The following is a 27,569-nucleotide window of genomic DNA, read 5'->3' on the forward strand; positions in this document are numbered from 1 at the left end:
GTGAACATGGCACTGCACATGGTGAAGGGGATGGTACATGCTCCTCTCTCACCTGGCCACCCCCTTTGTGAGGCTGGAACTGCGGCACAGAACAGCCCTCAGACACTTCTACAGGGGATGCACTTTTTGAAACCCCTGCTTTTCTTCCTATCTGACTAGCTCCAAGCTTTAGGGAGTTGATACAGAGGCTACCTAAAGAAAAATCTAGGCTATTAAGACTGAATTAGCAGCAGAAGAACATAGGAGAGAAAAAGAAGAAACAATATAAGAAAGAAAGAACACAGGAAAGGTTAAAAGGAAATGTGAGGAAAGAGGTGATTTTTGTTTTATTCCTAAAGCAGACAACGCAGCATATGAAATGTTACTTCTGAAAGAAGACTTGTTAAAAGAATCTAAATGCTTAGCAGGGCTAAATGGAAGCAAAAATAATAACCAAATGGTAAAAAATAAAATCAGTACCTCCAGTTGTAGGAAGGCTGAGGAAAAAATAAGGCTCTACAGGATTGCTGGAATAAGCAAAGTGAGAATGGCTGTGTGTATCAGTGAAGAAATAAGTGAACAAAGGACAGTTGTTTTCTGACAACTGATCTACATGTGCTTTGCATCCACTTGGTGATTGCCTTTGTTTTGTTTTCTGGGCTGACCTTCCCCCCTGCCACACAAAGGATTCAGAGAAAGCCTCCACTCAAAGTCTGGATTAAGAGCCCAAAAGAACAAATGTTATCTTGTGCTGCAGACCCAAGCCCGAGCCCAGGTGCCAATGGCCCAGGAAAGGCAGCATCCTCAGCAGAGCACCAAGCTCCTGCCAAGGGTACCCACACATTACTACACTGCCTTGGAAAGAGCCCTCCTCCCCTCCCAGTGCCTGGAACAGGCAGAACAGCTAAAAAGAAACATTTAGCTTCATATCCAAAAAGCTGCTTCTAAGCTTTTATGATGAAAGATCAAAGCTAGGGGAAGGGTGGGAGCTTACAGGACAGTAAAAAAAGTTGAGAGTAAATTAGTAGTGTGCATGATAGTAAGACACACATACAACATCACTAAGGGAGCATGTTAATGGTTTGGTAGTTAGAACAGAAACATGTGAAAGCAGTTCAGCATGTCACCACCAATACTGTCTTTAGAAGTGTTCTGCTGCTTTATGAGCAGCTCTTAAAAACACACATGCACGTGTAGTTTCATAAAAAGATGGTGTAATCCACAAGAACTTGAAAATGTGAGGCTACCCAAAGGGTGTCCTGCATGGTCTGCAAAGCCTATGCATAATGCATGAGAATTTTTTCTTTAAACTGTGGTATTTCATTTCTGGTACTGCATTTAACTGAGTTATTCCAACATGGATTTGTTGTGCAGTATCCAGTTTGATACAAGCTTAGAATATCATTTGGAGAACATCTGTGTAACAGGGATAAGATGGAAATTGACCTCAGGACTTTGGACTAAAAGACTAACTTACTGTCAGAACTATCGTGGTGTAACTATACCTACATAAATAGCCATTTATTTTGGACTAAGAGTGTTTTGTTTAACTTGACTTAGTTTGTACAACTTCCAGAAGTTTTATCAATGGGCTTGGTAGTACATGCGCAATCCTGCTAAATTCATCTGCATGACCTGTTGTATCATGCACAAAAAGGTGAAAGTTAAAAATGGAATAAACAAGAGTAAAAATAAAATACAATGCTTTTGTTACAGGCAAGCATGTATCTTCCTGTTGTTCAATCATATGATCATGATGCATTCAAAAACTGAATGTTTAAACAAAGGAATTAATTTTCTATTAGTATTTTTTTTCTGGGTTCTGATAGCTTCAGTCTTCAAGAGTACATAACCATTGACATTAAGAGTTGCAAGTACTATTTCTGTAAAATCTTCCTGTTATGGGAAAAGGCAGAGATAGTAAGGGAGCCAAATGTGGCTTCTATTGCCATATGTTGTTTCTAATAGTCGCAGCTTGAGTTTCAAACCTGATGTGGGTTTTCATTTCCCTTTATCTCCATTGAGTGCTGCTGTACTATCAGTACTTCTTAAAATCAAGACTTAGTAAGAAGCCTAATTTTAGGCACTCATTTCTGGAAGATGGCACAGAAGCTCACACTCAAATGTAAAAAGAATCCAGGCATGTAAGGTATCTGGAAATACCTGAAAGTCTTGGACACTTCTTCATACTTCAGTTTACAAACAAGAGCTTAAAAGTCTACTTTAGGGCATAGAGGTTTGTATGTGATTTACATGTCTTCTGCCTTGCTCCTGACAAACATTTTTTGATGGAAGTTTTAATGTAATTAGTGTTTCCAAGAAAAGTTTGGGGGTTACAAAATTATATTCTTAAGGTACACAGAGTAAGAAGTTCTTCCTTTAAAGAGTACAGTTCTGGTACTCTTCATATCTTTGGAGACTAACGATACAAAAGCTGAGTGTAGCTTCCCAGTGACAGTTTTCTTCCTGATAACATCTTCCAAGGGCAAAAATTACCTTGAAAACATAATCACCGCATATTTTCCCCTCACACGCAGCCTCTGATTGTCTCATTCATCACCTAGGTAGACGGACATTATGCAATTCTGTTTGCCAGATACTGCTCCTTAGGAAGCACTTGCACAATTCCAAAAGGATATAAACTGCCCCCAGGCCTCCAGAGTGGGTCATCTTCAACTATGGCTTCCACCAACAGTGAAGTCACAGTGTTGGCTTTCTGATATCACAGCCTTCTCTGTAGCAACAGCCTATGAGGTCACAAATAAAGGATTATCACTTTGTTGCAGGATTAAGGGAACTAAGAAGCTGGTCTGTCAGAAGATGGGTTTTACTCCAAATAATGGGCATTAAGAGAATGCTGAAAATAAATGGGTTGTAAATTGTCTTTGTCTGGCATGCATCCTTTTTTCGATAATACTGTAAAATAAGTTATTGCTTTCATTAACAGCTCCTAAGTAATGGAATGAACTGCAAGCTACCTCCTGAGCTATTACATGGGAGATGAATTCTGAAACAACTTTCATACCTTTGGACTCCTCAGTCATTTGATTTTGCAAGCATAGACATCAGTCAGACCACTCTCCTCAAGGGTCTGCTGGTTAGTTTATTCACAAGTATTCAAAGCTAGTAATAAGTTCCAGCAAGTGACTAGAAAAAAAATACAAAAGGAAGTCTAGAAACATCTGCTGGGGGGAAGGAGGGATAAAAGGAAGGGTGATAGCAGGTGACAACAGACTTACCTACATTATTCACAGAAATCCTATGGCCCATGCATGCCTACAGATGCAGAATTTTCCCATATTTTTGAATTACTCACTTTTCTAGATGCCTGGCAACTCAGGCTGCCTGGAAACTAGCTACTATATGCATATAGACTTATCTCACATGAGCAGTAAGTCCAACACATCAGGTGTACTATGTATGCATAATTTATCCCACAGGGACTGTCCCAGATTTTAAGATTAAGATCTAAAAGTCCTAAAACAGACTGGCTCACAATCTTCAGTCTGACCTGTGGTGCAAGCAATTGTACAGTGTGAGAGTATCTTGCAGCTTCAGGGAGATTCTTTACTAAGGCCCAACAGGAGCTGGAGGGGGAGATTCTTCCAGCACTATGAGTGTAGGCACTAATACTGATTTCTGTTCTAGAACTGGAAGAAAACATTGGACAGATTTGCAGTAGCTGATCAAGGCTTTACCTGGAGTCTCACCCATCACTCTGGAAAATTTATATTTCTATTTTGCAGCACAACAACTATTAAAAACGTTGAGAAAAAACAACACAGACAGACTGACGAGATGCTTCAATGTGCTTTAAATAGGCTTTGAAATTTTGCAACCTATTTAAAAACGTTGTTTCTTTTGCCCTCCAGCACTAGTAATAAAGAACCTCAAAGGAAGTGCTTAGATAGACCAGACTTACTCGCTTTGCCACTGAGCTCTGCAGCATCCCAGGGCTGAGCCGTGCCGGGAGACACGATCGACACGATCCCCGCGCTCAGCCGCGCCGAGCGCTGCCGGCGCCGCGGCCGCCTCCGTGCACCGGGACGCTGCAGAGACGCTGGGCCTGCACCGGCACCTGCCAGCGGCCCGCTGCAGCCAGCCCAGGCCAAGGCCGAGCTCAGGGCAAGGCACCACCCGCGCCCGCCGGGGAAGCGCTGCCCCGCCGGCACAACCCGCCCGCCGCTACAGCGCAGCCTCCCAGCGCGCCGCGCTGCTGACGAAGCTTTTACCGCGCAGCACGGCGGGCAACCGAGCCGAACGGGCAAGGACCGCCCCTGCCAATCCGGCGGCTCCCCGGTACCGGACGCGGCACCTACCCAGCGGCGCCTACCGAGCCGTACCTACCGAGCGGCGCCTCCGGCAGCGGCCAGGCGCGACTGCCCGCGCTCCGCCGCGGCAACGCGGGGCCCGGTCCCACAGCTCCCATCCCGAACCCGTCCCGGAAAGCTGCCAACGCTTTAGGCCCCGAAACACGGGGAAAAAGCAACATGCGCCTAGTCGGAAGATGGGACGTTACTCCCACCCTTGCACGACATTTTCAACCAAAAGCCAGCAGAGTGTTCTCCCCTAGCAAAGGCCACCCACGCCCCAGCCATTTTGGATGCCTGTGAGCAACTCCCACAGGACATGCACCCCTGTGTGCTGCTGCTGCTTCAGGAACGGCCAAAATCCCAGACAGGGAGAACTCAGAAACTAAAATAAAAGAAAGGGGGTTTTGTTTGTTGGTTTCTTTGGCCTGGAGGTCGTGGAGCTTTGTGTTTTTGTTCGAGGTTGTTGATTTTACATGATGGTAAAGCAGATTTCCATCCGATTCATCTACAAGCACCCTGTCCTCACAAGAAACCCTGGGGTTGGTACTCCAAAAAAGCAGTATAGGCACGAAAACCCCTCTGCCTCCCTGAGGGCAGTGATGTGATGGGACGTGTGCTGCTGATGCCAGAAATAAACCTGAACCGCCACTGCCATTAAACCCACCTCCCACTCAAAAGTACTTCAAAATACCCATCAAGTATTCTATGCAACTTTCCAATTCAACACGGCTTCAGGATTGATCCAAAGTTTTCGCTGTTTTGTTTTTAGAGTTCAAGGGGGTCAAAGGACCAACAGCAAAATGCTCCTCTGGCTGCTATTGAGCAGAATCTGAATCTGAACTTGGGCAAAAATTTCAGCTGATTAGTCACCTATATTTAGAAGTTATTTTCTGAAAGGGCAACCATAATGGAAACGTTTTTGCGCAACAAGTGTAGCAAGACCCACTGCCTCTATTTTTAATGGATGCAGAAGGTTCTATGACCAAAATATGGTTTGTCAAAACAGTGATCAGCACACATGCCGAAAACCACAGCTATAGAGCAAATTGAAAGCTAAATCAAACCACATTGTCCATCTCTCTTGGTTTCATCAAAAGCAATCAGGAGTGTAAGTTCATGAAGGCAAATCACAGGGCTCAGGGCTTTCTTCAACAAGTGTAAATGGACATCTTGGTTTCTAGGGCTGGTGTATCTTATGGTCCTCAGGCATCAGCAACATGCACAGCCTAACCACACCTAGCTGATGGATATTTACAAGAAAGCTAAAGCAGTACTACAGTCACAGTAATTCAGTGTTTGGGACACAGCTGGGCAAACACTGGTAAGACACAGGAGGTGTCTGCAGCATGCTGTGGTCAAGAATCAGCACCGTGACCTCATCTGCCTCCAGCACTCAGGCACAGAGGGACCAGAGATCAGATTGGCAGCCTATTAACCACTCATTCAGCTTGAATTTCAATATTCCTCTTTTTATAAGCTCATCCATTGTTTTAATTACTTAAGGAAGATGTCCAGTTTGTGCTTTAGTGCACATATTAAAGCACAAATGCTTTCATTCCAAACTTTGACATACAAACTATTTACTAGAGATGAGGTGAACTAAACAGAAACTTTCCACTTGAACAATGGATGAAAGAGATCAAGAAGGTAACTCAGCGGAGTAATATCAATTTTGAAAGGCAATTCCCAACCCCTCCAAGCAAGACTGAGAACTACTGGATGGCAGCATAAGTGCTAGGATCTCCCTCACCCTGCAACTACACACTGGAAATACACACACAATATCCACAGGAACACTGGCACTGCCCTTTCATAATAAATGAAGAGCTGAGTGGAAAAAAACAGCCAACCAACCAACCCCTCTATAAATCAGATTTCCCCATGCCAGGCAGTATAAAAAAGCAAGAGCAGGTGATTCCTATGATCATGCAACCTCTGGCATACAGGAAATCCCAGGCCAAGACTCAGCACAGAAGCTACAAGCGAAGACAGTGCAAAGTTGCTTTAAAAAGCCATATGACCATACTGTGCTGAAATATTTTCTAGCCTGTACATCAATTTCCCATAGTATTGCTTTGGCTTCTCTATTTGCCAATCATCTCCAAGACCTTTACATGCTGGCAATTGTATTTCCTTCTCTAATGCCACTGACATCCATTGCTTTCTCTACAAGTCAAATATGAGGAAATGGTTCTTTAGTGGATGCCAACAGCTCTGTCTGGCATTTTACAAGACCTGGATGACTGGCACTGCCTGAAGGACTTCATAACCGAGCTCAGACAGAGCCAACATATTTCAGATACCATGGTTATCTGTGAGGCCTTGGAAGCAGTAAGATCACTTCATCCTTGCAAGCTTCAGCTTAGCATACTAATCAATTACTGCTATTTTTTAAATTTCCTTTGGAAAAAAACAACACTCAAAATTATTTTATCAGTTTTGGCGTTTGACTTCGGGATCAACCATCTATCTTCAGTTATTAAACATTTATGATTCCCTTTTCCCTCAAATACAGGAGGAAAAATGTGGCAATCAACTAGGGAGGACAAGCTGACTGACAGTAGCTTACAGCTAAACTAGCAACTGCTCAACCAAATTTTACCATCCATAGAAGATGCCCCATGAATATCAGCTTGAGGATGATAAGCCTATAATCAATAGCCATAATTTTTATTGGCACATCTTGTTGACATTTCAAGAAAATAACAAAATAATCTGATGGTCACATATTTCTGCAGTATCTGAAAGCAAAGAATCCCTTAGCTTTCTCCACATAGTTTCTGTTAACTGAAACCCTGGAATTATCTAATTACTACCTCCACATATAGGATGTGCCCAGATACTAAAATTCTGAAGCTGTAAGCTTACAGGTGTTTTTGCTCTTTTCTCCTTCACTGCTAAATAGGAAAGATTATGGCAAAGATTAACTAGACTAGGCACTCAATTTGTTCCAACTTCTTACCCCTCTCAGATTGCTGGTTTAAAAATGTCAACCTGAACTGAACCAATGATCATCAAGTAAATCACTCACAGCATCAACCAAATTTGAGACCCCACACTTACCAGTAAGGACTCCAGGAGTTTCTCAAACAGAAGACCTGGATTCTTCCAACCACCAGGAGAAACTCCAGGACAGATCTAGCACACTCTAACTCCTGCAGGCTACTTTAGTTCCTAAACAGCACCAGGAAAACAGCTTTGATTCAAAAGCAAGGGATGGTCAGGGTGTTGGAAAGCTACTCAAGACATCTGTGCAGCATTCAGTGTTGTGAGTGGAACTAACAGAAATGTATCAGCAGCAGATTCACATTGCCCATATGGGAAAGCTCACTGACCATTCACAGTTTTTGTGGTCTGTGCTGAACACTGTGGTTCAGCAGTTACTTGGCTCACACTAACAGAGCTGACCAGGGCAGAGAGAGCTCTGGCCTGCCTATACAGCTCCTAGTGCATGCCATATCCTAGATATATGTTTGCCCTCCTTAGACTTCATTTATTTTGAAATTTAAATGTCTAGAAAAGCTTATTGAATAGTTTATGCAAAATGGTATCTCCCATGCTAGAAATCTTTCATTTATAAGAGAGTAATAGGGTTGAACAAGAAATAAAAAGACCAAACATACCCATCCTCGAAACATTCACATCAATGTACGATGGAAATTATGTACTCATCTATGCTAAAGCCTGACAAGAAAATCTGGAAAATACTGTTGGATATCATAAGCACTACTTCAGATGGCCTGAGGAATCCATCACCATGCTGGTGGTATTCTGTGGTACTTCTCCTTTGTTCACAGGAAAATGAAAGTCCTTGCACAGACAAGTCATCATTTGTCAAAGCATTCATCATAGATGCCTAACTGCACAACAGAGCTACCCAACCTAAAGGCTATCTATCCACTGCAGTCCTCATCCAGGCCAGGACAGCCCATATTTATGCTTGATATGCTCTCATGAGTTAGATTACGGTGCTAACCTGGCAGAAGGTTACTCCTGCCAAAAAAAAAGAATTGTATGCCAAACTCCAACTGGGTGCCCTGTCTGTTAAGACAGAGGAGATCCTGTCTCAGGGCAAAGTAGGAGGCAGTCTGCACAGGCAGTGGAGAAGCAGGACCTCCTGCTCTGGGAGCTAGCAGTTATGGGTAAGAACTGCTCAGTTATCACAAAATTGCACAGTAATATGGCCACTCATCACTGAAATGACTGACACAGTCACCATCCTGACAGCAGGCCCATGTGACAGCTGGAATTTTCAAAGGGCTTTGAAAAGGCTTACAAAATTCCATTCATGTCATGGCATCCGGGTTCAGGTCTATCAGCACTGGTTTCAACTACAAAGGGCAAGTTTTGCAAAAGCGAGCTTTGTTTGTCATATCCAACAGACCATCAAGACTTAAACAAAGTAAGGACATGCAGCTGGAATAAACAAGGAATTAAGTAGCAAGCACACTTTCCAAGAATATGTTTTAAAATAGTGCTGTTCTTACAGAGCATGTACCCATTTTCATCAGTAGTTCTAAAGACCTGGTAAAAGCCATCACTTGTAATAACTGAGCTTCCCAAAGAATATGGTCTATTAGACATCAGATTTTGACCATTCTAGTGGGATATAACATGCAGAAGACAGGAATGATCCTGCATTTCTCCATCCTGCTGCAGTATCTTCCCAAAACACAGATGACAGAGTCACAAAGAATGGCAGATATCCTACTGTGTAGAATACAATTCCACTGATATTAAATTGTATTAGAAAACCATACTTTTTTACATATTAATTTTAGAAAGAGGGAGAAATATTTTGACAAATGTCAGAACTTCCTGTTACGGCATTCCTGCAAGAAGTGTTTCTTTCTCTCCCTTTAAATTAGTTTGTTCTAAAAGACTGCATTAGGTAGAGCAATATTTAAAACATTTAAACAGTCAAATTTGAAACAAACCAGTCTGATCCTGCTGGAATTAAGTGTTCTGTGTGATCTAAAAATACTGGGTTTTGGATTTTCTTACACATGAAATCTGTCTACTTTGGAGCTCTGTTTCAAATCAGAAAACAATTTCCTTAGAATCCCAAAACCTCCACAAAATAGAGCCTCTGTCTACTAGTCAACAGTATGCAAGCTTCACATTTTACAAAACAAGTTTCAACATATGTCCTTACAAGAACATCCAGTATCATGTATTTCCTCATGTGAAACCTGAGAATCTTAACACATTCGTTTAAAATGAAAACTTTCATTTAGTCTGAGCTGGATTGAAGCGTTTTTGCCTTGTTCTGTATCTCAATCTGTGTGAGATTAATTTATCTTGTGAACACAAGTCTTGATTGACTCGCATGTGTTTATAAATATGTATGTACAGCTCAGAGTAGGAAAGCAGGAACAGCATTACATCAGCCTCAACACCTGCACCATGTTGACTGAAGCAGAGAAGACTGTCTATTGTTTCTCCTCCTTATTAATGTCTGCCTTCCCAGCCCTACAAATGCCTTACTGCTCTGCCAGTAACATAAATCATGCTGATTCCCTCTGACTTGCAATTTCCACTGTGGCTGGAGAGGCAGGTCTTGAAAGAAAAAAAAATAAACAAAACCCCAACAATAAACTGTGAAAATATCTAACAAATATTCTTATGATTTTTATAATGACATTTGCCCCAAGTGCCCATTTGTGTGGAAAATGTTTAAATTGCTCCATTTAAAAAAAGTCTACAGTCCTAAGGGAGCTTTTAGAATTATATACAAAACATTTTCATACAGATGGAGGGCATTAAGTACTTCATGCATGCAAGAAGGAGAAAAAAAAGCTTGAAGAAATGCTACAAGAAGAAAGCAGAATATTTTAAGTCTGAGACAGAGATCTTGTTCATCACACTCACAGAGAAAACAAACTGAAAAGAAACCAAAAGGAAACAGCTGACACACTCTAGAACAGATTCTCTCCAAAAACTTACTCAGCATCTAATGCGACCATCTCAACAATCCTTCTCAGTTAAAATGCAAACCTTAAAAAAGACCTAATTTTACACCACAGAAGTTTGCTACTCTTTAAGCTGAGCTATGCATTCAGGCAGAACAAACGGTAAGGATCCAAGTCAGGCAGCACTGGGGGAGACACTCACCATACGTCACCCAGAAAACAGCAGTTTCAGCAAACAGCAAATCCAGACTGGAGCTGAGACCAAGACTGCCAGCCATGACAGCAGTGAGTGATGGCAGAGTCTTTTAAGAGGAACAGTGGGGACAAAATCTGGTTTAAAAATTGATCACTCATGGAAAGGTTTAACAGTCACCTGCAGCAGCTGCAGGAGGTGGGACTCAAAGCCCTCAAGTGCATCTACCTTCAGAATCAGGCCCCTACCAGAAGGCAGCTGTGGGAAGGACGCTAGTTGGAAAAGCATCTGAATACCTGGAAAACAGGCTACAAAGGAGCAAGCATTAAGACAAACCCCTGCAGGGCAGCAGAACTGCTTTGAAAAGGTTTTTTTGTAATTTCCATCTTGATTCTGAAGTGATAACATCATGCCACAAGCAAAGGAACCAGAATGGCAATGTTGTCTAGAGCATGATTTCATCCTCCCCACCTTTCAAGTTGCTTATCAGCTCAGAAGGACACTGACAAGCTTAGCAGCACAGGCTTGCTGCTGGAAGAATGTGAAGCTACAGGGTTTTTCAGCTCAGGCTGGAGCCAGTACAATGCTGCGGATTAAGCAACTTCCGTGAATGAGGTGGGAGTCTCAGAGCAGACAATTTGCTCCTGGGAAGAAGATTTGGAGCATCTAAGCAAGCATTTAGGTAGGAAGGGACTGCCAGCTCTCAGTTTGTTCCTATTTTGATGCTCAAGGGATCTGAAAGGGTAACCTTTCTGGAAGTGAACAAATCATACCAAGCAAAGCATTCTGTATTGCCCATTTCTAAAGTATACAAAAATACCCTGGAAAAACAAGTTTTGGTTGCTGCATGGCAAAAGTTCCCAAACTGTTTTAAAGATCTGCTGTGGTTTTGGCTTAAAGCTCATCAATGCTCAAAGCCCATGAAAAGCTGTCATTTTCTCGCTGCTTGAGAACATACCAAATAGCAATTATAAACAAGCATTATGAAAAGAAGATCCAACTGGTGGACAGGTTCTTGAAACCTGAACACAACATTCAGACATTTTTCTGTAATTTCTGTGATCTTATGCCTGAGGTCTGCTGTCAACAGTAGATTATCTGGAAGTCTTTTTATTGCCTCTTATTGGAGCCCAGATCCTTAATAGCATCATTTAGTATTCATTATCTATTACCAATATGTAAAAGAGACAAGTCCTGTGACATAATTCCTGCCTATCACAAAGTGAAGCACTTAACACCAGCTGTTTTAAATGTCAATTTAATGATAAATAGTGTCTCACAAAACAAGGCAGACATACCACTGGAAATGTCCCCATGTTCCAAATGCCTCTCTTGTATTGGATGCATCATTCTTGTAACCTTGCAACAGTCAGGGCTATTCATTAACCAGCTATTAGCTGAAAAAAATAAAATGTCCATTAAAAAGCAGCACCAACTTTCTGAAAGTGCAGTAAACTGAGACACAGGTAAACTTGCAGAAGCAGAAAAGGATTTTAGCTAGCAACTTCATCCTGAACCTCTGCTTTATCTAACAGGATTTTGTACTTTTGTAGAAAGTTGCCACAATAATCTAGGTAAATTCTGAGCATGTGAAAAGGAAAAAAAAGAGGAAAAAAAAAATATGATCCTTCAGGAATGCCCCAGATGCTGCCATGCAACCTCTTCAGAGAGCGAATTTCTTATATTGGGAGTTGATTTTGTACCACCTTCTATTATAAACTCAAAGGATGCACACAATAATATATGGGTGAAAGTGATTTAAAATGTGTTTCTAATAATGCCTGAATAAGGACCTGCTTCTGGAATTATTCACACAAACTATTTCCGTTTGTTAAAGCCATTATCCCTATTCTTTGACTAAACCCCCCTGTACCTCTTCCAAAAGAAGAAAAAAAAAAAAACAAAAACAAAGCAAAACCCAACAAAACCAAAAAACCAGAGAACAATTTAAATATTTTGATGTGACAAATGCCAGACTCCAAAGCTCATAAATGTGCTCGAACAATGCATTTGAAACTCTCATCCCAGCACCTTGCATCTTCAAATAATCTCCTGAGCTCATTCAAAATGCAAGCACTTTAAATGTACAAACATGGAAAGAACCTTCCAGCTCTTGTAAAGAAGATAATGAATCACAAAGTTAACTTTTTACTTTCAAGATGACTCTCAATCATTGCTTCCATGATTTCACTTTCAGCCTCACCCTGTCCTGATCCTGGCATGTTCTGCTCCAGAACACACAGAGAGATCAGAAAAGCTCTGCTTAAGATTCAGAAAGAAGATAAAAAGTACAGGTAACTAGAAGTGTGCTCTATCCTGCCTGAAAGGATGAAGGGAGGGCTGAGAGTGATGGGGCACAGCAAAAGAACACACAAGAGCACACATGTTATAATAAAGGGAAATGCTCTTCCAGAATGAGATGGAATATGAAGGAAGCAGGGGCATAGGGGGTGGAGGAAGGGATCTAAATAGTTATGAAGAAAAAATAGAGACAGTTTTTAAACTCATGAGAGAAAAAACATCTACAGCTTTACGGAAATGGATGTCATTTTTAAAATTTAAGCTGAAAGGCAAAAAACCAAAAGATTTAAAGTAAAAGGTGAGAGAGAGACCTATCCTGAGCAGGTTTCCAGTAGATGCTGACACCATGCATTATGAAGACCTGAATTTTTAAGGGGGAGTTGTCTGGAAAATTATTTTCCTTCAAAGCAAACCAAATCTATGACCAGGGCAGACCTACAAGCAAACAAGCATCAGCACCCTTGGCTACCCAGACCAAAGAGACAGAACTGACAAGCTCTTCAGCTCACTGTGGGAGTGAAAGGATGGCCCTTTGTGGATGGCACATGTGAACCACTGCTAAATAGGCATCCTGAACACATTTTCCAAGCATCTGTTTGGACACAGGCCTCTGCTGCTGGCCTGGATAATGGCAGGACTGGAAGCAGGGTGGAAACCACAGCCTCCAAATGCTGCTCAGCACTGCTAATCACAGGATAACCTGGTGGTGTGGAGAGGAAGAATTTCTGCTCAGTTTACAGCAGAAGTCAGAATTCCTCCCAGGCAGCAGCACCTTTCCTTCATTCCCACAACCCACTACCCAAAGCTGATTCTCAAAAACTTTTTTGGGGGCTGGAGGTTTGGTCATTTTCAGGTTTTTGTTTGTTGGTTTGGAGGGGGTGGGTGAGGTTTGGGGGCTGTAGGATTCTTTTGAGGTTTTTTTTGTATTTTATTTTTCTTTCTTGGTGCACTATCAGGGTGTAATTAAGGTTCAAAGTCAAGAAAGAAAGGGAACCAGCTCTGTGTCAGCAATCAGCTCAACATGCTGTTACTATCTACCCATAATCTCTCCCAGTCTAGGCGTATAATCTACCTGAGAGGTAACTTAATTTTCCAGTGGTTGCCTCCATGGGTTACCAATCTCTATTGCTTGTTATACATTTAGTTACACAGGCATCATGTCTCCTGAGAATACACAACCAGGTATTACACTTTACTTCCATGAACCCCTTCTCTTCATAGCAGAGCTTGTACCTCCACACACGGAATACAAGCTTAGTTAGAAATGAGAAGCCCTATTTCCCCATGCACTAGGACATCCCTTACTTTACATATTTAAAGAAAAATACAACTGAGTACAAGCAGCCAGAATTAACCTCAAAACGTTTTGGGTTTTTTTCCCTTCCAGTGTTTTAACTTGTTAACAAATCAAGCTAGTTTCAGTCTCTAGGTGTCAGTTCTCAGGGAAAAAAAGATTAGCAAGTTATAGTCATAGCTTTTAACAAGTTCTCAAAGTTCCATAATACCTCATAAAACAAGTATCACTTACATCCCCACCACCCAGCACAGTGATGCATACTGAACACGTGCCACAATCGCGAATGCACACCATTTCCCTTACAGCACCGTTCAGTCAAGTCAAACTGACATGTGAGAATATGGTCCCCCACATTTCCATTTTTTCCCTTCTCCCATCCTTAGTGATGACAGGTATCAGGTCTGTACACCAGCTTTGTCTTGAACAACCCTCAGGCAAACATTACTGAGTGTCTCCTTGCAGACCACGAGGGACCTCACCTGGCGCTGTGGTGGGACCCTTCAGGCCTCGCTGGTAACCACAGTGACTGGAGGCAGACAGGCAATGCCCATTGCTCTCCCAACGTCTTGGGAAAACAGGGATTAACATCAAATCACTAGAAAGAGGTGACCCAAATGCTACATCCTCACTGCTGACAGGACTATTCATACCAGAGTGGACAGGCTCTATTTTACCAACAGTTTTCTCCATTTACACACTCCCTAACACACACATGTACACACACACAGGTTCCTATTATCTGACAATGGTTGAATGATTAAAGGTTAAGAATTACTCCTATCTCTTTTTGCCTTCTTGATAGTTTTAAAACAAAAATCAACTCAATGAATGTATCATTTATAGAAATTGTTTTTAACTCAGCTGTTCCACACAGGGATTGGGAAGGTAATGGCTATGCTGCAAAAAGAGGGAATAAGAGCTCCCAGGCTCCCAAAGGATGATTTATTCCACACTACCCAAATTTCAAAGTGAGCTTTCTCTTGCACACAATAGTTAATAATCTGGATTCTTCTTTGCTGCACTATTATTTCACTGACAGAATTTAATGGCAGTATAAAATGCAGGAGAATATTTTATTCTGCATATATTTTGCACCTCCATCTCTTTTGCATCTTATTTCTCTTTCAGTACATAGAGTTTAAGACTTTGCAGCATTTACAATCCCTTATTTAATGTGCCCAGCACAACAGGTATCCAAGTGCAATAAAAAATAAATAAGTACAACAAGAATAGAAGGGCATTTTCTCCTCAGCTACACATCAGGCACCTGAATCCAGGTGAAGTCTCTGTACTTGTAGAGTCAAGACTTGAATTGCTGGTCATGGACAGGTCACTGACAGAATGGAGAGCAGTGCTGTGTTGGGATAGTAAGGAAGAGCCAAGTCCAAGACTTACCCAGCAGAGGTCAGGCTAAACCAAAACTTCATTGTCATTATGGGTCCTAAGAAATTGTCTCTTGGTCCTTCCCACTGTTTGCCCTCAGAATCAAACTACAATTATTTTTACAAGTATTTTTAGATACCTAAGAATTACTCTGAAAATGAATTTAAAAGAGCAAAGACTTAAGTTGGTTGATCAAAATACCCTTGAAAAAGACTAAGACAAAAGCATCTGACACCAAGCATTTGAAGAACTAGAATATAATTGTTGGGCAAAACTGTATTACTTAAATGAAATAAGAATTAAAATCCACTGTAGCAACATAAACAAAACATTGCGCATGATCTCCAAGAGTATTTCAAGGAAATTTTGTGCTGATACACAAGGCATAGTAAATGGTTCTAAAAATACATATTGATACAAGCATTCATAATGACAAGAGGAATTACGAAGGGTCTCAAGAGTTTGGGAGTCATCTGTCCACAAAATGAGAACAAAAGCATCATGCGTGTGATTCAGCATTTAGCACAAAAAGCAGAAGACAGAAAACACTTAAGACTCATGGAGATAGAATAAAGTAAGCCTGCATAATGTGCTCATATGCATGACAAAGAATCTACATAGGTCCCCACAGCTTTCAAATAAAAATGTGAAAATACTATAAAAACCCAACAAAGGAGATGCAGTGTTCAGTATCCCAGTAAGTTGCATTGAACAAACTAAATAGTAGAGAATGTACAAAAAATGCACAGAAAAGTGAAAAAGTGCAGCATCAAACATGTCTGTGTACTTGTGACATGTACACATACACACAAACACGCATTACTTGTTAAGTAAACTTTTCTTCTGCAGTCAACGTAAGTGTTGGGGGGGAGGTCTGAAGCACGTGAATAAGATTTTAGCACAGGTAAGATGTTGAGTAATATTTCTTATGACAGTTAACACTAGAACACTGCAGACAATGCTAATTACGCCTTGAATATTGTTTGAATCAAGGGGTTTGACAAATCATCCAAGACTGAGTATGGCAAGCAGCAACACTGCATTTCACAGGGGAAGACATCAGAGCTGTTACTCAGTCATTACCTTAAGGAAGCAAAGCGCCCTACGTTTGACCTAAGTAGTTGGTAGGCAGTGAGCTGTTTGTGCTTAAAATGCCTAAGTTTACAATCCAAGGCAATGGATTTTACAGTCTTTCTTGTTGCAGCACAGATACCCAAACTCTAGGTTATGCTCTAGTCTCCTTTTGTTGCTGCTTGCCAGAGAATGTCAAGATTGGTGGAGGCAGCTTTGGATCGCCCCTGGGCCCCTCCCTTTGCCCTGCTCTGTGGTCTCAGAAAGGTTTGATCTCAGCTGTCTCCTTGAAGTTGCATGAGCAGTCTTATCCCAGAACACACCTTTTTCTTTTCCTAATAGTCACCCAACTCAGAGCTTGTGTGCTGTCCTCTAAAGGCATGCCTAAAACTGCTCTATGATCTCTGTGCTGAGGACAGTTTATTTTCAAGCAGATCACAGGCTTTGAGACACAGCTCTATTCCTCTTGTTCCACATTAAGGGGACGCATGCAGTTCAAAGGTTTTCAATGACAATATTTACAGCAGAACTAGAACTGGCTTGCAACCTTCCTGTATTGATATTTACACTTTTCTTCAGGGCTGCTTTCAAGCCTTGGCTGTGCAGAAAGTTTAAAAGAAAATGTCCCACCTCAAGGGAAATACCAAGTTCCTAAATCACTGCTCCATTTTTGTAGGACACAGAGTTTTATCTGCATAACACATGCACAAAGCTTTCAGCTCTGATTAATAAAGAAAATATGGTCACATCAAAGGTACTGCAGGGATGCCAGACACTGCTCTTTCCTAAGCGGGATCCGCATTAAACGTGACTTCTTTAGCATGCAACTTCTGCAAGGATTTGAAAGACTACACCTGATATCCTAGAGAAGTAACTTAAGAGTGTTATATTTACTAGTTCAACAACAGTTTCAACTGAGGATGAAATTAAATACAAATGACTACTAAATACTACCATTACTCTTTAAATACCTCTTCTGCAAAGCCAGAATCAATTACAGTGATTGCAAAAGCTGGAACAGCCTCCCTCATTACCTGAAAACTACTCAAACTTGGGATGAAGTCAAAAGAGAGGCACAATTCATGTCATGACAGCAAGACAGACAACACCAGTGCTCCGCCAGACATGGCCCATACATCTGTGCATCCTGCAGACAATTTTTCTTCTATCTGCTATGCCAGCCACCCTTGTTCCATGTTGCAGCTAGTGATTAATTACACTTCAGTGCAGCAATTCATCCAAGCCAGACCTCTGAAACAAGAAAGACACTGTGGGAATCTTCTGCACTTTTTAAGCACTGGTAAAACTGAAAGTAATAAAGCCACATGGTATCAAAAAGTAGTATTTCTTTATTTTTGACTGCCTTGTGGTACAGAGAAAAAACCCCAACCTGTTATGTATCTTCATATTAAGTACTTAGCTGTCATTTATCACATCAATGTTCAGTGAAAGTTTCTTTGAGGGAAGGGAAACACTTTTCCAATCTAAACCTACAACACACATGTTGTACCATGTGTGCTATAGGTTTGGATTTGAAAAGTGTTTCCTTTCATCAAAGAAGCAACATTGTTCTGCAGCAATGTGTGCTGATATCCCAGCTTAGTACTCGCTGCACTTTGCCAGCCATGGAAATGTCTAATTGCATTCTGCTTTTCCAGTCCAGAACTCCTTGTACTGCTGCTATCACCACTTTGTTGTGTTCCTCCACGCTCGTTTTGACAGCTCTTGTTAAAGACTAGCCAAAATGTAAGCCTGGTTTAGACAGGCAAATCACCTCACTCATACAAAGGCAATCTTCAAGTCTGCCTTAGAAAATTAAACTTACAGTTTTAAGAAAATAATGAGAAGCATTCCCATGGGCTCATCTGAAATGTGGTGCTAGCTATGAGATGCAGCCCTGAATAATTCCAGCACACGTTCACCTTCAGAGACAAAATACACCGGATTTGAGAACAGGGTGGTGTTTTCCCCTTCTGCTTTGTTTATTCTTGCCAATGTAACTACATACTTTCTTGGGCCAAGAATCATCAACAAGTCCCAAAACTGCATGAAAAATGCGAACAAAGACACAGAAGTGTTATGCAATCGATAAAATAATTATTCTTGCAACTGAAGCAATAAATGGCTAGGTTTAACAAAATACTCTTCTAGGTAAGATCATTAATGACAAAATGAGTAGTCCTTGAATTAACTTTACTTCTGCATGGGCAATTTACTTTAGCATGGGCTTCAAGCTTTGCTTGAAGCCAATGTGATTTGCATGTAGTACTCCTCAAATAAATTAATAGAATTTATTTTGATTTAAAAAGCATTGTTTGAGCACAAAGATTCAACTCCTCTTGAGAGGAATGGCATGGCCTCACATGGAAGAGGGTGGACTGCAATCACCTGGGATCCATTCCAACCTGAATTTTTCCTATGATCTTGATACTCAAGGTGCTCATTCAGATGCCAGTCTGTACAGGCTATGGGGATGACTGGAGGCCGGGTCTGGAAGAGCCTGCATGCTCTTACTGAATGCAATAAAAGTTCTCATGCCAAACTTCTTATGCATGTCATACAACACTCAACAGCAACCAGTATCAGTCTCAAATTTACCAATTCAATATACCTGTATCCTATGACTCATGTTATCATCTTGGATGTGTTAGTAACAGCTGTCCAAGTAACAAAGTGTAAAATGTGGCCTTAATGCCATTAACCTATGCATATTTTTAACAGAATATTTATAATGAAAACTCATAAGTCAGCTCTAAGTAGTGTTTTTGTTATCTTTCCTAATGCACTGTTAGATTTTGCTATAGATGCTCCAGAGTTTGTGCATGTTTGGGATTTTCTCCTTTGTTTTGCTGGCAGGACCAGAGAAGTCCCAGGGCTGAGACTGGTGGAGAGGCAGCGTTCCCAAGGACTGTACAATAGAGCAGTGTTTCCTAAAGTAGGTTATGTGAAGGACGAGCAGAAAGGCATCAGAGGGAGGGGTGACTGTGGAAAATATGGATGATGTCATCCTCAGCATTAGCAGATCTTTGCAAATACATGGCAGTGATTTATTGTCCTGGTAGACGATAAGGAGCTATGCTACCAGAAGTTGGGATAGTGCAGACCTGTCCCAGTGTTTCCTTGTTTCACTGAATCCTTTTAACCAACTAGTTCTGGAAACATGGACAACTTGGTTATAAATGGCCACGTGCTCAGCCTTTGTCTTAAGCCTGTGCCCAGATGACCCATTTTGCATATTTCAACCAAGAATAAAGTGACCTCATTTTCAAAAGTGCTGAGCACCAGCTGTTCCTATTGTATTCACAAACTGCACTATAGGTTCCTGTTTTCAAATTCTTGACCTCAAAAGAATTTTCAGGCAGTAGAGTGGTTATATGTTCTTCCACTTGCCATATGCCTATTTATTTTAGTTCAAACATGAAAGTCTGGGTCAACTACTTTAAAATCCTGAATGCACTAAATCTTGAACAAGTACTCTTGCCACTAGAGCTTAAGTGCAACATAAGTGAGCCATGTGATCTAAAAAAAATAATTTTGCACAGAAGATTGATTGAAAGTCAGAGTATTTTGGTTTTCACTCCTGGTTTCTTTTTTATTTTCTTTCTTTCTAATGAATGGCCTAAAAATGGGGGAACAATAGTATCCCAGATGCTACACCTGAATTTGTATTTCTGGGATTAAGTTTGTTTGCTTTTTAGTTTAAAAAATTCAAGATCATTTTGCTATAGCTTTTGCTAGTGACTTTTCCCTAACAAGCAGGTATTTTGTAGTTTTAAACTGTTACTTAAGTAGTTTTAAACTGTTAATTGAACATACCACTGTCATCTCCAGACAAAATATCACACTGCTTGTGCAAACAATAAATGCAACTACCTTAAATCTCCCCCAAACCATAAAGCTTCAAATCAGCAAAATCAACAAAACAACTTACCCACAAAACACAAAATGAGTCATGCTGATGATCAGTGCACAATATTTGGTTTTGATTTTTAAATTAAGCTGGTTTTAAATAAAAAGATAGCAAGAAAACCTCAAAATAGATTGAACTTGCTATGACTTCTTGTTGATGTCTACTGAGAAGACACTGATTTGCACTGCATTGGATCCCAGTAAAAAAGATCCTGACTATGTGTGAGGAAAGCACTACTGCTTTTGGGCATAAGTAAATGAATCCATATGAAGACAGTACGCAAACGCACACCACCCACTAATAAAAAAATCAAAAATATTCCTTCTCCAAATACAGTATTTTATTATTCACAGTATTATTCTCTTCACCTTGAAGAGAAATTGACTGTACTCCCAAATCCAACAGATCTTGATACCTTGCTTGTGTTGATTAGTCAGAGTTCTATTTTGATTCCCCTGTAAAAGTAAACCTGGTCTTGCTTTGTACTTCCAGCTCTGCCTGTGTTTTACAACAGCAGAAGCCAAAGTTGTGGGGAGGAAGCTTTTCTAGAAAGCAGGGTCATTGGGTGGGACCAAGCACCCAGAAGAGGAGAGGGTGAGATAAAAGCAGGAGGGTTCAAGGTAAAGGCCAGGTGCAAAAATGTTGCACAGATGGACTCTCATCCCTGAGAACCAGAAGCAAAGCAGATATAACAGTAGCTCGAAATCATTGGTTTGATACAGTTTTCTGAAATTCTGCTCATACTTGCTGACATTTTACAGGTCAAACTGCCTACAATTACAACAGGAAACTATCTAAAAGTTGCTGGTGAAGTGCATATAAAGAGGTAAAAGTTTTATTTTATTTTGAAAATAATTCAGAATAGAGACACTGTCAGATCACCAAAAGTCCTGAGATTTATGAAGGTGTTTGAGCAAACACCACAAGATAACAGCAAAGGAAACAAATAAAAATTATCTCTTTCTCTTGGTGACAGTCTTTGAAATACGACTTGTTTCCTTGGTCTAAGAAAGATTTGTCAGTGACGTTTTCAGAAAAAATGGCTATAAATCCTGCCAAAAACAGCTTATAAATCCCTTCACACATCACTACTTTTGGCTTCACTTGTTCCATACTGATACTCTGAGAATCACCAGAAAGCACATCCCATCCTTGACCTCCAAAGCCAGACCACAGTATTTCCAAGCTTTGCACCACTGGCAAGGCACAGAGATTTGCTAATATCACAAGAAGAGCTGGCTGGTCTTGTTTGATGAACTATCATGAGAACAGCTATCAATTCAATATTAATTTGATCCTTAATGCTATTTTTCCGGGTAAATTATAGATGCAAATGCAATGATGTCATCTTCTCTAACCATAAATGCATGACAAGCAACATAAGATTCCAACTTTTGTGATTCACACACTAAATGAAAAAACTATGCAGCAAACATGAATTTCTTATCTACAAAAGCAAGTTATGTCTTTTCCTTTTCAAAGAACAAAACCAATACCACAAACCCACCCATACCAAGAAACAGCTGAGCATAACTCTGATTTCTAGATCACTTTAAAGAAGCCATACATATACTCTTTATATACTCTCACTGCTGCTCTGAACTGGTTTCAGGCAGCTTTTACAATTTTTCAACACAGCAGTAGCCATGATATATTCAACAAATTAGCTTGCACTACACCCATCCTTTCACAAATGCTTGGTCAGACAGACTTGGTGGCAGGCCATCAGCTCCTCGTGCAAGGGATCTCAGAGTCCCACCATCCCACCCATCACTGTACCATCCAAACCCTTTTTGGCTGTGAAAGAGGTGACAAGAGGGCTGGCAGAGGGACTTACACTCATATTAGTATTTCTATACAAAAGACTTCCAAAAATGGCAAAGTTGAGATGCAAGTACTAAAGAGAAGATTTAAATGCAAGTGCCAACATCAGTTCTTGCAATTAAACTCATTAGACTTTGGTCTTTTCCTTCTGACTACATTTGTGTCTTCAAAGATAAAAGTAGTCAGGCCAAGAAAAATACCCAAAATGCTCACACATAAAATGCAGCTGCTTAGCACATGTCATTACCACACTCACTTAAAAAATACTAAGCAAATTAAACCTGCAAGCCACTTGGCTTTAGCTAGAGATAAATGCCTGAGATAAGAGAGGTGTAATTGTTCAATGTAATACTGTAGCATGTTTTATATAAACATTTGCTAACACTGCACTTCATATATTTCATTTCAGTGTTGTGAAGTGCTGCTGAATGTTCCAACTTTATTTATGGTCTGCTCCTGTAATATTTACACATCCAATGTTCCTCCTGATGCTGCATTAAATATACTATCCTAGCTTCAAAGTAGAAAGGAGCACTTATGCTTTACAACAGAGGGCTCAGCCTACAGGTTTCTAGCAGTTACCCAACTAATTCTTCTCCACTGCTGAAAGAGGAAAGGGGAAAATCAGAAAAGAATGTGTTAATTTGTGAAGAAAACATGAAATTTGGGTTAAAGACAGCTTTTGCATTTAGTAAAATGCTTTGGGTTTAATCATAATTTTTCTATAAAGTAACTATTAAGTAAATTGTAACATCTGAAATCAGGGTCTCCACAGGAGACGTGTTTGTAAACTTCTTGGACAGTTTGGTTTCATAATGGAATGTGTGGTGTGACTGCTGGCTCTCTTAGCACTGTTCTTCCATATCACAGCTCCTGGACAGCCTCAAGCAAACTTGACAGAGAGGGGAGCAGCCTCAAAGGTGTTATGTTCCCACAAGTCTTGGTGACCCACCACAAGGTACCGAGGTAAGACTGAAGCCAAAGCCTAGACATACAAAGAGACAGCAAACTACCTAGAAGGGAGAGATGAGAGAAAGGGATGGAAAACACAGCTCACAAAGGCTTCCTGGGTTTTTTTCACTTTAATAGCTCGTTGTAACTACCAGGGAAAAGTCCTGCAACCTCCACTCAAAGAATTCTCCCTTTGAATACTTCAGTTTTCTGCCTGCTTTTCTGCTGTAAAATCAAGGGGAGGGACTGCCATATTGCAATGACAGCAAGGCACAGGTCAGAATCACAGGAAGGAAAGGCAAATTTCAGCAATGTATGACATCTCACCACAACACCAGGCATCTTGCCTTGATTTTAGAACAGTCTACAAGTAATGCTCAGCAGTAACCACTTCTGGCTCCAGGTCTTCCCCTTCTGTCACCTACATGCTTTTGACATAAGTGCCTCAGGGTCCTCCCCTCTAGCTGAGCACCAGGAGCTGCAGCTCCTCCTTTCACCCCAGTGCAAGCAGGGGATGGCCAGCTGCAATGCACATGGAGAGCACACTGAGGGCACCACCACTGCCACAGCAGTGACAGCACCCACTTCAGGGACAGCTACTGCAAAGGGAGACACTCCACAGCAGAGTGATGATCTTCCTTTAAACCAGACAATTAGGAATAAACCAACACCACTAATAAATGCAGGACTAAAGCCTGATGGCTTTCATACTGCAAATGATCCTTGGTCTTCCCTGAGCACCATCAAGTGAAGTCCAATTTTGTTGCCTGGCTCTGTCTATAGAAACCATTCTATTGTTGCCAGCAATGAACTCAATGGCCTTGCTTTTGTTCTCATGCTACCATAAACTAGCAATAACTCAGGTAAAAACCAATAAAATTGCACTGATATACAAAGAAGAATCTGACCCCATGGTCAATGAGGTGATTTTTAATGATCCTACAATTAGAGAAACCAAATTAAACATTTAACATTTGATCTTTGCTGCTGCTGCTTCTAACTTAGCTAATAGAGAGATTAAAATCACATACTTTTTTCAAAACTTTACCAAAAAAAAGGTTTCAAATGCTGCAAATGACATTTATGTTTTCATTGTGCACTAGAGTTTAAAACGCTATTTTTTAATGTGGAATAGTAGCTTCAGACTATAAATCATGGACTTTGGAGGTACTCTGATTAAGCACCCACTAGACAGATTGGATCATGGACTGGAGTGGATGAAAGCCAATGTCCTGAGAGAATCTCAGCGCTACAATGGTGTTTAAGAACAGTTCTGCAAATAAAACAAGTGACAAATTCAGAGAGTGCTGAGAGGAAATTCTTCTATTTTTTTTAAACTGAAGTCTATTATGAAAATATTATCACTTGTTATCACATTTACTGTTTTCTATCCTATATTTTCTACCATTTGCATTGGTTTTCTCAATGTTTATATTTTACTCTTGTTAGAAAACACATCTCCAACATCAATTACAATTACTAACAGCATGCACAGCTAAATAAACACCTGCAGATCTACACAAAGCATAAACAAAATACACTCATATTGGTATAAAACACAGCCTCCTCAAGTAAAACATATTAAATGGATGTGCTCTGATGTTACATTAACAAGTAATATATAGAAATCTTCACAGGAAGGGTGGAATTAAAAAGAGCAGTCTTAAAGAGAACATACATATAAATATATATGTGTAAAGTAAAATTATATAAACATGTATGAATATATTATGGCACTCACTACATGCAGCAAAGTTGGTTTGTACATACACAGCAAAAAGATGATTCCTGTGAGCATCAGTGAATGTGCATAGTGGTTCTCTTGGAAGGGCTGGACCACGTGCAGTGCATACACAGACAATCTCTGGAAGAATCACCACACACAGTTGTCTCCATCCACTTCTACACAACACACCTGAAATTTATTTCAGAACGCATATTTCTGTTGTGCTGGTCTATGAATTAACAGGGCTTGGGACGTAATTTTGATGGATGTTTAGGCAGCTCTGCAGAGAGAATGGCGACTGTATTCAGCTCTACACTCCACCAGTGTTTTCAAAGGCAACCCACTGAGCACGTGGATAGAGTTAGTTCAGGCCCATATGAAAATCCAAGTATGTGAATTTTGAAATCCCTGCAGTCCATCAGCCTTTAGAGATGTTGAACATTTGCCTTCTTCAAAAAACCAGCACTTTTACAGACACCCAATGTGTCATAAGCTCAGGAAGCCATGCTGTAAAGTTATGGCCTTTAGCTATTAGCTGAACCAAGATTAATCTTGTGAGCCAGCCAATGACTCCAAAATAAGGAAAAGGGATACCTTGGAGACATGAAACATTAGGATCCACTTCTGCATCCTTTTCTCAGGTCAACAGCTGTCTTGAAACAGCAGTTCCACTTTACCAATAAGCAGGAGACTTGGAAACAACTAATGCCTTGGACCAGATCCTGCTTGCAATTTGAATCAGGAGTTGACATTTTTGGAATGTCAAGAGTTGATACAACACGAAATTCCTGCTTAATGCAGGCCTTTCATCTAGGCATGTCACCTTCAAGATGAGAGGGCTCATGAGGCCCAGAATTCAGAGGGAAAGGAAAGGAAGGAACTAAGAGAAGAAAACTATGTGAAAGGAGTAAATGGAATTACAGAAATAATTAACAAATGCTTCTTTCGTGACTTCAGAAGAGAATGTGTGATGACATGAATCCTATTAATATCCAAGTTACAGGAATCTGCAACGTCTATGTTGTTTGGAGACATGGGATTAATGCTGCCTCTTGACCTAACAGCTGATCTGCTTTTGTACCACCAAAAATACCAAGAACCTGAAAACCTCCTTCTCACGTGCATATATTCCTCATTATTATGAAAAGCAGCAAAAGAGGACAGGATGAAACCTAATGCTAGTTTAGGACTGACAATGCACACAACTTGGCGCTGCCACAGTGCAGCTCCCCTCATGCAAGGTGAGGTTGTCACTCCCTAACACTGCCTGGTATCACAGAGTGCACCTGCAAGCAAAACTTCATCAGGACTGCTAAACAAACTGTACTGCCTGAACCAATAGCCAAGGATGGGAAGCATACCAGGGGGAGCACCAGATGCACTTGCTTTCTCTCTCCACTTCCTTAGATACCTGTTTGTGGTTATAGTTGGACACAGCAGAGTGGGCAAGATAGACCAGGGTCTTAACTGGCACAGCAACTCTCAGGTTCTTACTTGTTGCTGGAAAACATAATCCAAAACTGCTATTGAAAGACAACGTATACCAGAGCAGGTTTTAGATGGTTTTTTGCTCCTTGCTGGTCCCCCACAGCAAAATAGCCCTCCCAAAGTTATGCACAGCAACCACACACATGCATCCATCCATTCAGGAGTACATAAGAGGTCAAATACTCTCTCTGATCAGAGGAGCAGGTTTGAAGCTAATTTGCTATTAGAGATAAAATGACACTTCCCATGGGCAGCTGTGCTGTCAGACAATTTTGACATGCCTAGTACTGACAAAGCTTGGTCTGACACCAACACACTAGTAAAACTCAGTATCAACACCTCTTTGTATGCTTTCTCACTGCTTGATCCACACCGTCCTATTCAACTGCAACATTAATTAGTGAATGAATTATGATGACACAGGCATGTTGAGCTTTTTACCTCAACTCTTTTAACTTACCTTTTCATGATTTAACTCTAAATGTAATCTACAGTGAAACACTTCACTGTACTTAAGTACACTGCTGTGGGTGTGAAAAAGGGATCACTGTTAGGATAAAAAAGAATAACCATGAAAAGCCAAGTGTACTGTACTGTAAAACCTGTTGGTCTGTTTGGAACAATCAGCACTGCGATGAAAATCAGACGAGATTATCATCTGGTAGGCAGAAAAAATGTTGTATCAATTTTGAAATTAGCTCAGAGACATGTAAATGAAAGACCAATGGTCCTGATTTAAATACAGCCAGTTTAAGGACTTCAATTGAGATCTAAGGGTGAGCTGGTAAAAGTGAAGCATACTTCTCATGACCAGAACACAACATCAGCCTTCTCTGGCAGAACAGCAACTCTGCCCATGACTCCTCTTTTTGTGCTCTGCCATCATACTCGCCCTTGTTTCTGGTAAACCTGTCCCAGTTTCTCTAGCTGTCCAATCTGTGGCCCTAATTCAAAGGCAGATTCCAATTAAAAGGGAGAATTACTCAGCAGTTACAGCTACATTCTTGTCAGCCTTTCCAATTCTCCTATGGAGGCCAAGAATACGTGCAAGAGAGATGGGTACATACACTGCTCGTGGAAGGAGCACTGCTGTGTGATAAGGTTTCCTACCTAAACAGTCAACTAAAACTCTGTGCACATTCTCACTAAAGGACAGAGCCAGACCCTTGGGGCCTTGAGGTACATGCTCATGTAGAACCATCAGCCCACGCACACAGAGCA

The 27,569-nt window shown here is 40.8% G+C and overlaps 1 protein-coding gene across 7 annotated transcripts in view; it reads right to left on the reverse strand.

Moving 5' to 3' along the window:
* STOX2 (storkhead box 2) overlaps positions 1–27,569 on the reverse strand; it is a 98,186-nt gene that overhangs the window by 33,678 nt on the left and 36,939 nt on the right. For 2 of the 7 annotated variants that reach the window (XM_064710558.1, XM_064710556.1), the window contains exon 2: positions 11,696–11,794. The exons of 2 other annotated variants lie outside the window; for them this stretch is intronic. In XM_064710558.1, coding sequence (XP_064566628.1) covers positions 11,696–11,780 — 85 coding nt within the window. In that variant the 5' untranslated portion in view covers positions 11,781–11,794. Of the gene's footprint in view, positions 1–3,897; positions 4,093–4,326; positions 4,356–11,695; positions 11,795–27,569 lie in introns of those variants that run through there. 3 more of the 7 variants (XM_064710563.1, XM_064710566.1, XM_064710560.1) reach the window with 3 other exon arrangements.

Source organism: Zonotrichia leucophrys, chromosome 4, assembly GCF_028769735.1.
Source record: "Zonotrichia leucophrys gambelii isolate GWCS_2022_RI chromosome 4, RI_Zleu_2.0, whole genome shotgun sequence".
In the NCBI taxonomy this organism is placed as follows: domain Eukaryota; kingdom Metazoa; phylum Chordata; class Aves; order Passeriformes; family Passerellidae; genus Zonotrichia; species Zonotrichia leucophrys.